The 14,341-nt window shown below is 44.4% G+C and overlaps 1 protein-coding gene across 1 annotated transcript in view; it reads left to right on the top strand.

The window, feature by feature from the left end:
• DLGAP1 (DLG associated protein 1) overlaps positions 1–14,341 on the top strand; it is a 621,409-nt gene that overhangs the window by 457,571 nt on the left and 149,497 nt on the right. Inside the window, exon 6 of the mRNA XM_086965589.1 lies at positions 13,170–13,264. Within this exon, the coding sequence (XP_086821715.1) occupies positions 13,170–13,264 (95 nt within the window). The remainder of the gene's footprint in view (positions 1–13,169; positions 13,265–14,341) is intronic.

Raw genomic sequence — 14,341 nt, forward strand, 5'->3', positions numbered from 1 at the left:
TTATCGTCCTAGACCCTCAAATGTTTTCTGACACGATTTAGCTATTTTATTTCTGCTTTTCAGGCACTTGCATTGCAAATGTGCCCAGTGGAGAACAATGTCATACTGAATTCGAGAACTAGTGTGGAAAGGTTCAATGTATACAGGTTATTCCGAACCTGTGGTCCGGGGACCCGTGGGGGTCTGCAATGCCTCCTCAGGAGGTCCGCGACTACTTGGAAAATGAAATAATATTAACAGATTAATAAAGTGTGTATAAATAAAGAAGGTAAATGTACAGTTGACATTTTTAAAACGTACTGTAAATATGAAGGAATATGAATAGGAGGCTAAAAATGTAATTAGTATCCTCAGATTGATTCGTGGGGGCAGTGCAGGTGCACAAACAGAATATAGTATGGACGATGACTGGCCTCGATTGAATTTAGAATAGCTTCCACCTTTCTATTATAATTAAAGTTTTTTTTTAATAGTGCAAATTAAATTAAATGTGTCATCATTTGTGTATTTGTTTATTGAATGTTTTTTTCTATATTTTTGTGCATTGTTTTGCAATTCAAATCATCAACAATGCTTAGGCCGCGGGTCCCCAACTTCCAATAATGACCAAGTAGGTGGTCCCCAGATTCCAATGTTGATTCAGTGGGGTCCCATTGTGTATCGCAACTTTTTATCTATTTTTTTTAAATTCTCGCCTGTGACAGAGCATGCGCTGCTAGGGCATGGGCTCTCGCTTGTGACATATATTGTATACACAAAAGGGGCTTGTAGCCTGCCCATTACTTACCATTGACTTGCTTGTTTGTCACTCCCAATTCCTTGTTTCTCATTAGTAAATGCATGTGTACGTCACTTCCTTTTTGTGCGTTTCTCTCTTTGCTACAGCATTGACCAAGTACGAATTAATTAAGTTTCCTTACACTGATCCTGCTTCGATTGAGGTACTTTTTTTTGTTTCCCCTTCATTGCTGCTTCCTCCCTCCCTCCCCTTCATTGCTTGACTCGTCCCCCACCACCTTCCTCATCATTGCTGCTTTTGTTCCAGATTTTGTTTTTTTTCTTTAGCTTTGCAGTTTTATATAGCACAAACTCGAATCAAAGGTGCTCTAGTTACATTACACAAGGACACATTTTTAGGTCGAACATGGGCAGCGCATGCGCTGCTCTGCAAGCCATGCTGTACTGGAGTATGTACTTGAAGCATCGCCCACTCTCCGTCCAGATTTGTCATTGGCTTGTGTCATTGTCCTTCCTTGGCTTTTGATTTATTATTAGGCTTGTTAGTCCCTCCTTAGTACCGCTTTGTCTTCATTTGTAACCTCCAATGAGGATTGACCCTTTTACTTCTGTTGTTACATAATACATTTATTTTAGTCTGTAAGCTCTATTTTCTTTAATGAGTCTCTGGTCCTGTAGGCAGGACGTGCTTTCATGCGTGCTTTCACTTTCAAGCAGCCCAGGACAATCGCGGCCGCTGCTTTGCAATGAAATAGGTCTCACATTTAGGAGAGTTTGAGCTAGTGTCATTATAAATGACAATAGCTTAAACTCTCCCAAATGCGAGGCCTATTGCTTGCAGATATTTTTTTGTAGAAGCATCCCATACGGCGTTTTTACATTAATGTCATCCACGCCCCTTTTTTTTGTCGAGCCGCGTCTAAAGAAAGGTGCGCAGCCGCTATTATAGTAAAACTGTGGCATGGGGGCACTTTTACAAAAAAAAGCATTTGTTTGTCAACTTGACAAACAGATGCTTTTTTTAGTATCTTTAATGATGGCTCCTCCCTTTTCTTTAGAAGCGGCTCGTCTGAAGAAAGGGTTGTTGCCAATATAAACGTGAAAGCGAGGCATAGGGGATTTAACAAAAATTGCATTTGCAATGTAATAGGTCTTGCATTTGTGAGCGTTTAAGCTATTGGCATTGGCATTGTCATTTAAAATGCCAATAACTCAAGCTCTCGTAAATGTGAGCCCCTTTGCATTGCAAATGCTTTTTTTTTGTCGGCACGGGGAGAGTACGTGATTTGGCCAGAATCGCAGGATGTTAAGCCGATGGCGAGACTCAAACCTGGTTCCCCAGCTCCGAAGTTAACAGTTCAGGCTGTTACACTACAGCCTCTCCCCTAACCATTGCTTCAGAAGATCACTGCTTTTAGCTATCCCGAAAGCAAAGGGAAAACGGTGTTAACAATTACGTTATTTAAAACTGTTATCACACCTCTAACATACACAGCATATATTTCTTTCTACAATCTCCCGTATTATCTTTCTGTTAATTGGCAACTAACCTTCAGAATGCACGCTTTGCTAAAAATGACATTACATTTTAGAGCACATGACTCTTTAAACGTTACTTTTTAGCAATGCTACACAGCCACGCTGCTGTATAACATGGCTGCAACCCATTGGCAAAGCCAAAAGCTCTCGTAAAGGTGAGACCTCCCGGCTTTGCCAATGCTTGTTTTACTGCAAGCCACTGGTAAAATGCCAGCCGAACCAAATGCCTCCTTCTTAACCTGGCCAACCACTCGAGGGCCCCAATTTGCCCTTTGCTGTAACCACTCTACAGTGCTTCTGTTAGTGATGCTCTACTGAACAAATACACAAAAAATGTATTCACCGGGCACTGAGCCCAGAATGGGCAGGAATGCAATGAAGTAATGCCTTTTGCATGCCCACTCCGAGGATAGGAATGCACCGTGCCCCAGTACACCATTCACTAATATTAAGTACACATGATTTAGTACGCAGATAACTGAACAAACACGCACATAACTTTGAAAAACAATGCTAAATACATGTCAAATTTACTGAAGTTCTGAAGTTGTTGAGGGTGTCCGTCCAGTCAACTCTTGTAATTTTACCAAATGCATAAATTTAGTAGGCAAATGTCTTTTTGAGGTCTGGGCCCAGACACAGCTTTTGCTGTGTTCCCCGTGTCATGTAATAAGAACAGAAGTAATCAATAAAAAATAAATGGATTCTGCATCATCTGTCTTCAATCACTGGGCATTCACATTTTGCTTCAGGCTAACACAGGTTACAGCATGGGGCAGTGTGCCCGCCCACTTCAGCCATTGGCTCTCATGCACTGTGTGTGTTGGCATTTTGTCTGCTCCGTACCTGCCAGCATACACAGTGCCACTGTGTCACACAATATCAGCTCTCTTCAAGCGGTCTCCCGCGGAAGAGCCGCTATCACACGGTGGTAAGGGGGTAAGGTGTCCGCCCCTACACAGGCCGGGTTTCCAGCTCCTGTGTGGAGGCTCTGCGTGGCCAAAGGCCATCATAGTAATTTGAAATCATCACAGGACATATCAGCAAAAAATCCATTAGCAAGAGTACTAGATTGGACATATCAGTAGATTCTCAGGCCACTTTTATTCAACATTATCATGTTTCGAACCACTACCCATCAATGTAGTGAAAACTTTGACAGTAACAATAAAATCAGGTTCCTTGATGGAACCCTTCCCCGCATCGTGCTGGCGGAGGACACATCGGCACCTTTGATCCCCGATCTGCGTAATCTGTCTGTTAGCGCTGGAGTATGGCCCCAACGGCGGAAAAATGCTCAAATTCTTCCAATTTTAAAGGAACCTTAAGCGGGTCCTTTTGAATTGTCGAATCATCCACCCATTTCGAGGTTGCCTTTTGTTTAAAAATTTTTGAAAAAGATATTGAGAGACAATTAAAAAGGCATTTGGAGGTCAATAGGGTGCTTCAAAAAACACAAATGGGTTTCAGACCACTTCACTGCACCGAAGGCACCCTAGTATTAGTTCTGGGTGACATTCAGATGTTACAGGATGGAGAAAGTGATACAGCGCTGATCCTGTCGGATCTTAGCTCTGCGTTCAATATAGTCTCTCTCGTAATATTTTGATTTGAAGACTACAGATGTCACCACGCTTTTAAAAAGTTTGGGCTATTGCTCATATCTTATGCTGACGACACCCAAATTGTTGATTCTCTGGTTAACTAATCTAGAGCAGCTTCAAACATACATGATTGCGTGACCTCAGCGATGAAATATATGTGCGCTTATGCCTGAAAGTTAAATGGGGATAAGACAGAGGTGTTGTGTTTTGGCCAACTGATAATTGCCTGTTCTCCGAACTGGTAGCCTTCTGAATTAGGGGATTCTCCTATAGAATTTGCAGAAGTTCAAAAACATGGTGTGACGATCAACAAAAACTGGATCATGGATAAGCAAATAAACAAGGACCAATAGAGTCCTATTATTTCTATTTAAGGATGCTGTTTAAAATATTTTCCTTGCTACCTAAACAAACTCACAGAAAGGTAGTCAAAGCTACTATTTTATCATGATAGGACTAATGCTCTGTATTTAGGGCTAACGATTAAGGCTATAGTTCGACTTCAGAGAGCTCAAAATTAGGCTGCTAGACTATTGTCTGGTGAAAAACGCTATGAACCTGCCATCCCAATACTGAGCTCTCTGCACTTGTTCACTATTAATAAAATAATATTGTTTAACGTTGCATGAGTGTCCTATCAAGCCTACTACTAGCTGGGCCCTGAGATTTCAGACCTGTTGCCTGCACCATTTATTTGTGTTTGTCCAATCCCTGGAGCCCATCTTCTTTATCATCCTTATAATTAAATGACTTGTATCCTTCCCCTTCTTACAGTCAGGAAGCTTTTGTCTTTTTCTTTCACCTCTCCACGTGAGTGCCTGCCCTAACTTGCTGCCTCCCTTGTCTGTTGCTTCCCCACTAGAATCTCCCTCCCACTCTCTGTCTGTTGCCCCTTCTCCTCCCCAGATCATCTGCTGTTTCCCCTGCCCTTCCCCATAAAGTTCTTCTTTGCCTGTTTTTGGGTCTCTGCAAGAAGCGCGCGAAGCGCGTTCTCGCCAGAGAACTATAGTCGTCGGCTCAGCCGACAGACCCGACAAGGAGTGGAGACAAGAGCTGGCCACACGCGCAGCATTGTCGATGGCAGAGGCAGATTCAGACGTGCGCCTTGGGATTGGGTCGCACGCGTGAGCTTGTACCGTAGACAGCTCACGCGCGTGACCCAATCCCAAGGCGTGCGTCTGAATGTCGGGCAGGCACGGAGCTCACAGGCGCAGGGGTTCACGGGGAGGACAGAGGGATCCCGGCAGACTCGTTATCTTTCCCGGGCTCTTTTTTTTTTCACGGCGGGCTGCGACATTAATCACCCCTGCGAGTGACTTGAGAATACTGACGTGCTTGGTGAAGTATTTGGGAAAACTTCGTATGGTTTTAATAAAAGTGGTACGAAGTGTTTCTCATCTGGGCTTGTGTGCGTGCCTTGACCTGCGCTTGTGTCTCAGGCACGGGCTCACAGCTGTTATTATTCACACAGCTCTGATGATGCACCTCAGGCAGGTGCTCACAGCTGTTATTATTCACACAGCTCTGATGATGCACCTCAGGCACGGGGCTGACGCAGTTATTATTCACACAACTCTGATGATGCACTTCAGACACGGGCTCACAGCTGTTATTATTCACACAGCTCTGATGATGCACCTCAGGCACGGGCTCACAGCTGTTATTATTCACACAGCTCTGATGCGCTCTCTAAAACTCTTTACTAATAACTCTCTCCTACTCACTATCAACTTCTCATTCTACTACTTACTCTCTGTATGGGTGCTAATGCAATAGGTCTCGCATATGCAAGCGATGAAGCTATTGGCAATGTAAATGACAATGCCATTTATTTATGATTTAAAAAAATAAATCATGAGCAATGCCAATAGCTCTACCTTTAATGCTGCCGAGACCATTGCATTGTAAATGCTTGTTATTTTTACTACCCTTCCAACCAGATCCTCCTTTACTCAACCAATCCCTGTCAATCTTCTTCACTTACTTCACCCTCCACCCATTCCACCTTTGCTCCCCTGCCTAACTCATTCTTTACAAAAAAAACTTTTTGTGAGGGCCCAGCTGGGCCACTCCTCTCTTAATAAATGCTCTTTGACACACTTTTTCATATTTTTCAATGTGTTGCTCCATAGATGGGAGCCTTCCATTTTGGAAAAGTATGTTATAAAAAATAATATTCATGATACACATGCATGTAAGCGTGGTGATGCTGGAGCCACCACTGTATTAGGACCTATACAGGTATGCATCCTCATCTTTTTTTGTTTTTTGACTCCGGTCATAGGCCTGCACCCTCCCCGCACCTCCTGCTCTCTGTCGCTGCCTGCAGAGCCCCTGGCCCTGGGTGTTCGAGGCTGCTGCCTCCAAGGTTTTTTTGTTGATCTTCTGCAATTTTGTTACTACTTTGTTTTTTGTGGCCGCTAAATTCCAGCATCTTTTTATTTTCCTGTGTCCGCCAATTTCCAGCATCTGTTACGCTTTGTTTAATTCTGTGTCAACTTCACTGATTCCCTCCCCCTCGTGCTTCCCCCGTTCCCGCCACTGCTGCCCCGGCCCTCCCCTCTACCTGCGCCCGTTCTCCCGCCTCCCAGTTGAGCCTTCCTTCCCTCCTCTATATATTGCAGACCGAAGGCGCGCCTAAGGCAAGCCCATCTGCACCCGTTCGTGTCCGTCCGCGCCTGGACTGTGCCCATTCCCAGAACCCCTGGCACTCGCGAGAGCCACGACACCCGACGACGCTATGACGCAGGAGGATCATCCCTCAGCCCTACCCTCTTCAACATCTACTTGGCACCACTCGCCAACATCATCCGCTCACACAATCTCAACATCGTCCTCTATGCCGACGACACTCAAGTTATCCTCTCACTCACCAAAAACCCTGCCACCGCCAAAATCAACCTCCACGAAGGAATGAAGGCCGTCGCCAGCTGGATGCAGACCAGCTGCCTGAACCTTAACTCGGACAAGACAGAAGTCCTCATCCTCGGATCCACTCCCTCAGCCTGGGACGACTCTTGGTGGCCAGCCACAGGGAGCCGCTCCCACACCTACCGACCACGCTTGCAACCTGGGGGTCATCCTGGACTCATCGCTCTCAATGATCCAGTAAGTCAACACCACCTCCTCCTCATGCTCCTCAAGATCTACAAATGGATCTCCACCGAAACCAGAAGGATGGTCACACAGGCCCTCTTCAGCCGCAGGCTGGACTACGGCAACGCCCTCTACGCAGGAACCACGTGCAAACTCCAGAAGAGACTCCTATGCATACAGAACGCCTCCGCACCCCTCCTCCTCGACATACCCCGCCACACCCACATCACTGCCCACCTGAAGGACCGGCACTGGCTCCCAGTCAAGAAGAGAATCACCATCAAGCTCCTCACCCACAAAGCACTGCACAAACACCGGACCAGCAAACCTCAACAAGCGTCTCACCTTCTATACCCCAAACCTCCAGCTGCGCTCCGCCGACCTTGCCCTCGCCGCCGTTCCAGGCATCCACAGGACCTCCACCGGTGGCAGATCCTGAAACACCCTACTCACACAGCTGCGACATTCCCAGGACCTGCTGACCTCCAGGAGACTTCTCAAGACCTAGCTGTTCGAGCAGTAGCTGCACATCCACCCCCGTTCAGCACCTTGAGATCCTCATGGGTGATTAGTGCGCTCTACAAATAGGTGATTGATTGATTGATTGATTGATTGATTGATTGATTGATGCTGATCAGCATTGAAGGATTCCCCTTTCTTTCTTTCTTTCTGCCGATGCTGAACACCATTGACAAAGCCAAAAGGTAGACCTATTCCCTTTGCCAATGCTTGTTTATTTTCTTCAGTCATCATTGTGTCTTTAAACTAAGTCTTCAGGTTACAGTTCTTCACATGTTCATGAAAACTAAAAAGAGTTTCCATACCTGTTATAAGTACACCTGACTTCTAGGAAGCACCAGTAGCTCTCTATTAAAATGATACACTTTTTCTTTTTTACATTTAGATTTTTATTGCTAGTATCTGGCTTCCACATTAAGAAGGTGTCATGCTTTCTTTGCTTTTGTTTTTGGGCATTGTAATTTAAAAATAAAACGATCTATTGCACCAGCTTTCCAGTGTCAGACCTTTTGGCGTTGTCAATGATTGTTTTCCATATGATCCCTTTTGTCAGAATGCCTCACGAAATAGAATAATGGACATATAGGGGCGATTCCGATCCTGGAAAAACCGTTCCGAATAGCCGTTCGGAGTGTTTTCCCCGTACGAATTCTACCCTGCAACGTCCCCCGTACGTACGACGAAGTACGATTCGTACCAGGAGCAGGACTCCGTACGAATCGTACAAAGACCGTACAACTCGAATCTCCGCACGAATCTCCCTCGGAACCCGCTGTACACGACATCTGTACGGTTCGCGGCTGCTTTTTCCGATCCGGCAAGTACGATGCGTCTCGGGTACGCACCGTACGACTCTTTTCCTATGGGAGCTGAAAACAGCCGTAAAAGCAGAGTTCGCCCCGAAACAGGTACGGAACGCCCCCCCCCGGGTACGGCACGTACCCCTGCGATCTTGGGGTGTACGCACCGTACCCCATGTTCACTGGGTGCACGGTGCGTACACCCCAAGATCGCGGGGTATGGCCCGTATCCCCCATAATCGCAGGGGTACGTGCCATACCCCCGCGATCTTGGGGGGTACGCGCCATACGGTGTGTATGTGACTGTGCGCTTTTCTGTACGAATCGTACCTTACCTGACGTGGACCGTACGAATCGCGTCCTGATTCCCTGGTCCGGATCATACTCGTCGGGTCGTACGGCATGTGTACGAGTCGTACGGTTCACTGTTTCAACTCTGCAATACGTACGAATCGCGACCATTTGGACAGATTGACGGAATACGGATCGTACTACGCGACTCGGACGGACGGGTACGAATCGTACAGCGATGGCTCCGAATGAAAATCGTACAGACGTTTTTTTTCCAGGATCGGAATCGGCCCCCTAGTGTAATAAAGTTTATTTGTATTTATACTTTGAAATTGTTGATTTTAGATCATGAATTATAAATGTATCTTTACTTCATGACTGATGTTGGCCATATGGTAGCTTTCAATATAGCCAACCTCGCATGTAAATGACTGCCCAGAACAGCCAAATCTGTTTGACAACATTTGAATTATTTACTTTTAGGAGCATATTAGCACCATGGACCATGGAATGTACAAAGGGGCGATGGTCAATGGTGATCTGCAAGCAAAGATGACCTTTCTAATTTGACACTTCATTTTTCCACAAAACCACATATTTTTTGTCAGTTTAATGTGGACTTTAGGGAGAAGGCTCTGACTCGATCTACAGTCTACAATGTTGAAAAAAGACATGTTTTCATCATTCGTTGCAATAACTGAGTATGACACAATGTAAAGGGAGACACTGTAATAGTTTGTGCTCTGACTCTGCTGAAAGAATCACTTGAAGATTTTATTTGTATTCATATAGCAAATTCATACTCCTTGCAAAGCCCGGAACGCTTTCCTGACTGTCTTGGAGCTACTCAATATGTATCATACACATAGCGCTTCAAGGCCTTTAGCGCTCAGATTTGCTTCAGATTCCTGGTCTCCCTTTGGGTGTATGTTTGAAAGGGTGTTGGGTGTAGTTTGTCCTAGGCGGGAGTGGTCTGGACGCAGTATATAAGGCTCACAGTGATAGATGGGGCACCTTCCATTCTTCTGCTGTAGTTTCATGCTGGCGTTCTAGTTCAGTCTTTTCTTTCCATGGAACATTGCTTAGTCCGCCCTGGATCCCAGAGGTTACTGTCATCCATGGCATTGACTGGTTACAGAGCTATAGGTGCACACCTATGCACTAACCTGAGGCTTGTATGAGGAGAGTGAGCAAGAAATCTCTATGCTTGAGAGTGGTTTTACTTTACTACTTATGATTTCTTTCCATTGATATAGCCTGCTACTCGCCAAAAAAAGCGCACAAACACCCCATCAGGGCTAACAAGCGAAATATAAATGAAAGCCTTTTTCCCTCTTCTATCCCTTGCGCTATCTTTCTGAATCCAAATAACTGACTAACCTATCCACCACTCAAATTACTTTCATATTTCACTATACTAATTCAACACTAATCCTTCATGGGTTCCGGAGTAGCGTGCTACTCGCCGAAAAAGCGCTTCAACGCCTCGTCAGGGGTAGTATGCGCTATATAAATGCAAATACAATACACCATGTGACACATATGTTGGTCCCTAAAGGTGTTACAATCTAATGGTGCGATTCAGATATGTGGTCCTTCTCAGAGTCAACCCCTTAAGGTGACTCTAAGATTCAGATGGCAATATCTAGCGGCTTCCCAGGCATTTTACCAATTAGACAGTTGTTCAAAAATAGCCATTATCATTTACCTGATGATCACCTACTATACCTGGCAGTACAGTATTAGAAACACTTTTATGTGAAACCCTTTTTACAGAGGTGGCAGTGGGTTTTGAGGCTTTAAGTGGATATACCAACCTTTTGTTAGTCATTGGTCCCCATGATCCCTTGTACTGACCTTAACTCTATTAGGCGTATTCCAATTTTTATTACATTATCTATAATCGTTTTACTTGTTTTAATGTTTTTAATTTAACATGCAAAAAATATCTTTAGTTAGTGTATCATTTTTTTTATAAACATATGTTTTTTAAGTGAAAGAAATTATTATTTGACACCACTTTTTTATGTTTCAGCCTTACTAATAACACTTTTTTTTTTACTGTAAACCAGTCTCCACGAAAAGTCTTTCCATGAATTGTACAGTTTACCTGACTGTGGATGTTTCTGTTCATACCAGGGTGTGCAAGACTCTTTATGTTCATGGTTGCTCTCTTTTGTGACCAAATGGAAATTCTTATGGACAGCTTGTAGGTGTCATGTAGTGTCTGTGTATCAGGCCTTGTTTTATTTGTTCATACCTTGATGATCCCTGAGCAAGAGGGTATCACGTAGAAGATCAGTTGTCTGTGCTGTTTACTGTATATTCCACTGTTGTCGCTTATGAAAGCTGCAGTTGTTTTCGGGTGGTATGTTTGCAGCAAAAGGCTAACTTTTAATCTTCTTCAGAAGGAATTAATGCTACTTCCTTTATTTCTCTAATATAGCTTAAGGCAAATTAGCTGTATACATTGCCTGATATAGGCGATAAGGGACCCCTAAAGAGGGTAAGAGTAATTATCTTTAGGATAGCGATGGCCCGCAAGGTCGCTACCCCTGTTAGAACATATTTTGTGGTTCGGTTCGAGTGGGACTCTATCCTGTGGAACTGCAACTTTTGAGTTTTCATCCCTTCCAGTGGTGGCTCCTCCACTAAGGTGAAGGAGCGTCGCCCCACTGCTTTGCAGCAGTCTAAATTAAAGGAAAAACAAAATGATAATAACTCGTTGTTATTATCATTTGATTTATTCCTGCTGCAGCAACTTTGCGGGGCGGGCGGGGCTGCTCTGCTGTCGCAGGAGGAGGAGGAGTGGTGGGCACTCTGTAAGTGCGCATGAATGTTTGTCCGGCCGTCTTGGGCCAGTCAAACAGTCATGCACACTTTGCATGTTCTCCACCCAGGCTGCATTACAGCCTGGGTGGAGAAAATGCCTCGGCCACCAGTCCCTGTTTGAGCGCCAAACTACGGCGCTCAGACCAATCACAACGCTGCATTGCAGCGTTGTGATTGGCTTAGGGGGGAGCCTGGGTGCTTCCTGTTCCGGCCGAAAGAGACGCGGAGAGACAATGGAGAAAAGATGCGGTGAGGAAGTACGTTTATTTTACTTTTTTATTTACCCACTCAAATGATCCACTAGCACTAACGCTAAATGTGGGTTATCTGATTAATGATGCTGTTTAGCCTTGTGGTCACAGTCTCACAGTGACTTGTCCAAGTATAATATCTAACCCATTGCACGGTTGCATCTTTCACATTTGCACTTTTCTTTACTGGGAGCACATTTTATGCACTGATTGGCAAGTGTGTTTCATTACAAATGCAAAATGTAAGGCTCACAGCAAATGCATGTTTTCTCACATTTTGCAATGCACATAATCAGAATACTATAACAACAACTGCATCATAAATCAGATAACCCACATTGATATAACATGTATGGGTTCAAATCCCATTAATAATATTCTGCTTTTCTACATGTTTTGTTTACATTTGTTTACTTGTATAGGAAGTGCACAACAATTTCAGTGCTTCCTGGCACCAACAGCTGTGGTAGCATTTTGGTTACATTGGTGTGGGAGGAACATCACATCTACATTAGATTAGAAATATATTTTTCAAAATGACTACAAACATAAATCAAGACAAAAGGGTAAAAGACTCTGTTTTAGTATTACTAATTTTCAGCTCTCTTTTTCCTGTCAACGCAAGGAAAGGAAGAAGTCTGCTTTGTAGAACATTTCAGAAATTCATTGGGTGTAGAGGTTTCGAGGTAGATGTACACCTTATTCATATACATATTTGGATTATTTTGCTACCTGCAGCATTACTGCAGTTAGCCTGTTGATTGCCTGGTGCTGTAATTCCTCCCTTGACAGAGCAACCAACCAACCACCCAACCACATCACCAACAGCGAACGCCTGGGTCAGTTGAGAGCATAAGAATGACCACACTTGAAGCCTGCTGTACTTTGTACCTTTGGTGAAGGTTTACTTGGAATGGCTTTCAAGTTGAAGGCCGTTCCAAGCAAACCTTCACCAAAGGCACATAATATAAATATTTTAGGTAGTTCTAAGAGAAAAGTATCCCCAATCACCTAAATCTACAATAAAAACGAGAATAGTGCATACAAAATAAAAATGTGAAAACAAATATAAGCAAATAAAAAATTTGCACCTAATGTCATATATTTGGCATAACCCTTCAGCACTGAGTATTCGGCGCAGATAGAAGTCTCACTTGCAGGCACTGCCAGGAGTGAATTGTAGCCTGTCAGGCTGAGGTGCCATGCAAAGGTAGAACTGCCTATCGTCATAGCAGCTTTTCCGAGGTACCTGCCTTTTAAGTAATCTCGTTGTTCCCTCATTGGCCTCTAAACTGGATGAGGAATTCAGTAGGGAAGAACCAGAGAACCTGAAACCAACAGTCCATGAACAAGTTCTCCTAACTTGGGTCATCATGAAAACAGGATTTAAAGCTGAAACTGTGGTTTGCGTTGGTACAATGGGCCATTGGCACCTGCAGAAGGTTAAGGGTGCGGACTGCGTGATGTTGTTTCCTAATTCGATCTACTTCTCTACTTAGGTGGACGATTCTGAAGACTCGCCGAAAGCGGAAGAGAAACAACACCCCAACTACCGGTACCAGTCAGTGGGCATTCAAGTGGAGGAAGAGAGGGGGTGAGTACAGCTTTATTGCTACAAAGGCGCAGATCACCACCAGGTCTTGAAGAAAACTTGATATTGCCAAGATACAAATCAACAGTAGAAGGGGGGCCTTGTGCCCTGCGGTGTTAAATGGCGTAGTGGAAAGAACATCTTTAAAATGAAACAAGAGGTGTGTTTTATTTTATGTCTTTTTCAACACATCTCTAATAAAACGGTGTCAGTGTGGTGTACAAAAAAAACTCAACAGATTATTACTCTCTGAACTAGTGACAAGGAATATGCTCCAGCTAGGTAGTAGGTGATGTCAGAAACAAGAAATTTGATAGAAATGGGATGCAGAGGGAGAACGTTTTGAGGAATGAGTGTGGGTTGAAGGGTAGGAAAGGAGTCTTTTGGAGACAAAGGATAGGTGGAGGTCAGTGGTAGAAAAGAGTGGAAGGGTAAGGATGGGAACTGCAAAAAAAGGGAAGAGATGGGGAAAGAAGAGCTGGAAATAGAAGTGGCGGAAGAAAACGAGTGAAAAAAGATATATTCAAGTTGATGGTGGAAATATAATGAGAATACATTTCTTTTCTTTTCCTGAAACAGACAAAACTCCAATGCTTCTCCGGCGTTCCAAAAGAGTTCCATAGGGTAGGGGCTGCTGCGGAGAATGGTTGTATGATAGAGGCACGCATGGCTAAATGACGCGTGCATCTACCACGCAGCCCGATCCACGAATGCGTCTTAACCACGCATTCCTTTACCATGCATTCCTTTACCACGCATGCCTTTGCCAAGCAATTTCGTGGTAAAGGTATGAATAGTAAAGGGGCATGGTTGGCTAAGGTCACCACTACTCCAACCCTTCTTCCCCCGCGCTAAGCTAAAAACACCCTACCTGCCCCACCGCCCTGAGGCCCAAAAACCTTACCTGAAAACTACTCATTCCCCTCCCCCTGCCCTGCCATCCCAAGCGCTGTCCTAACCCTTAACATACACTACCATAACCCCACGCTATCCCAAAAACGACCCCAACCCCTTCCACTGCCCTTAAGCCTAAAACTCTAACCCCTAATTCATAAAATTACTGAGCCCTAAAAACTACCC

Source organism: Lissotriton vulgaris, chromosome 4_1, assembly GCF_964263255.1.
Source record: "Lissotriton vulgaris chromosome 4_1, aLisVul1.2, whole genome shotgun sequence".
NCBI classification, from domain to species: Eukaryota; Metazoa; Chordata; class Amphibia; order Caudata; family Salamandridae; genus Lissotriton; species Lissotriton vulgaris.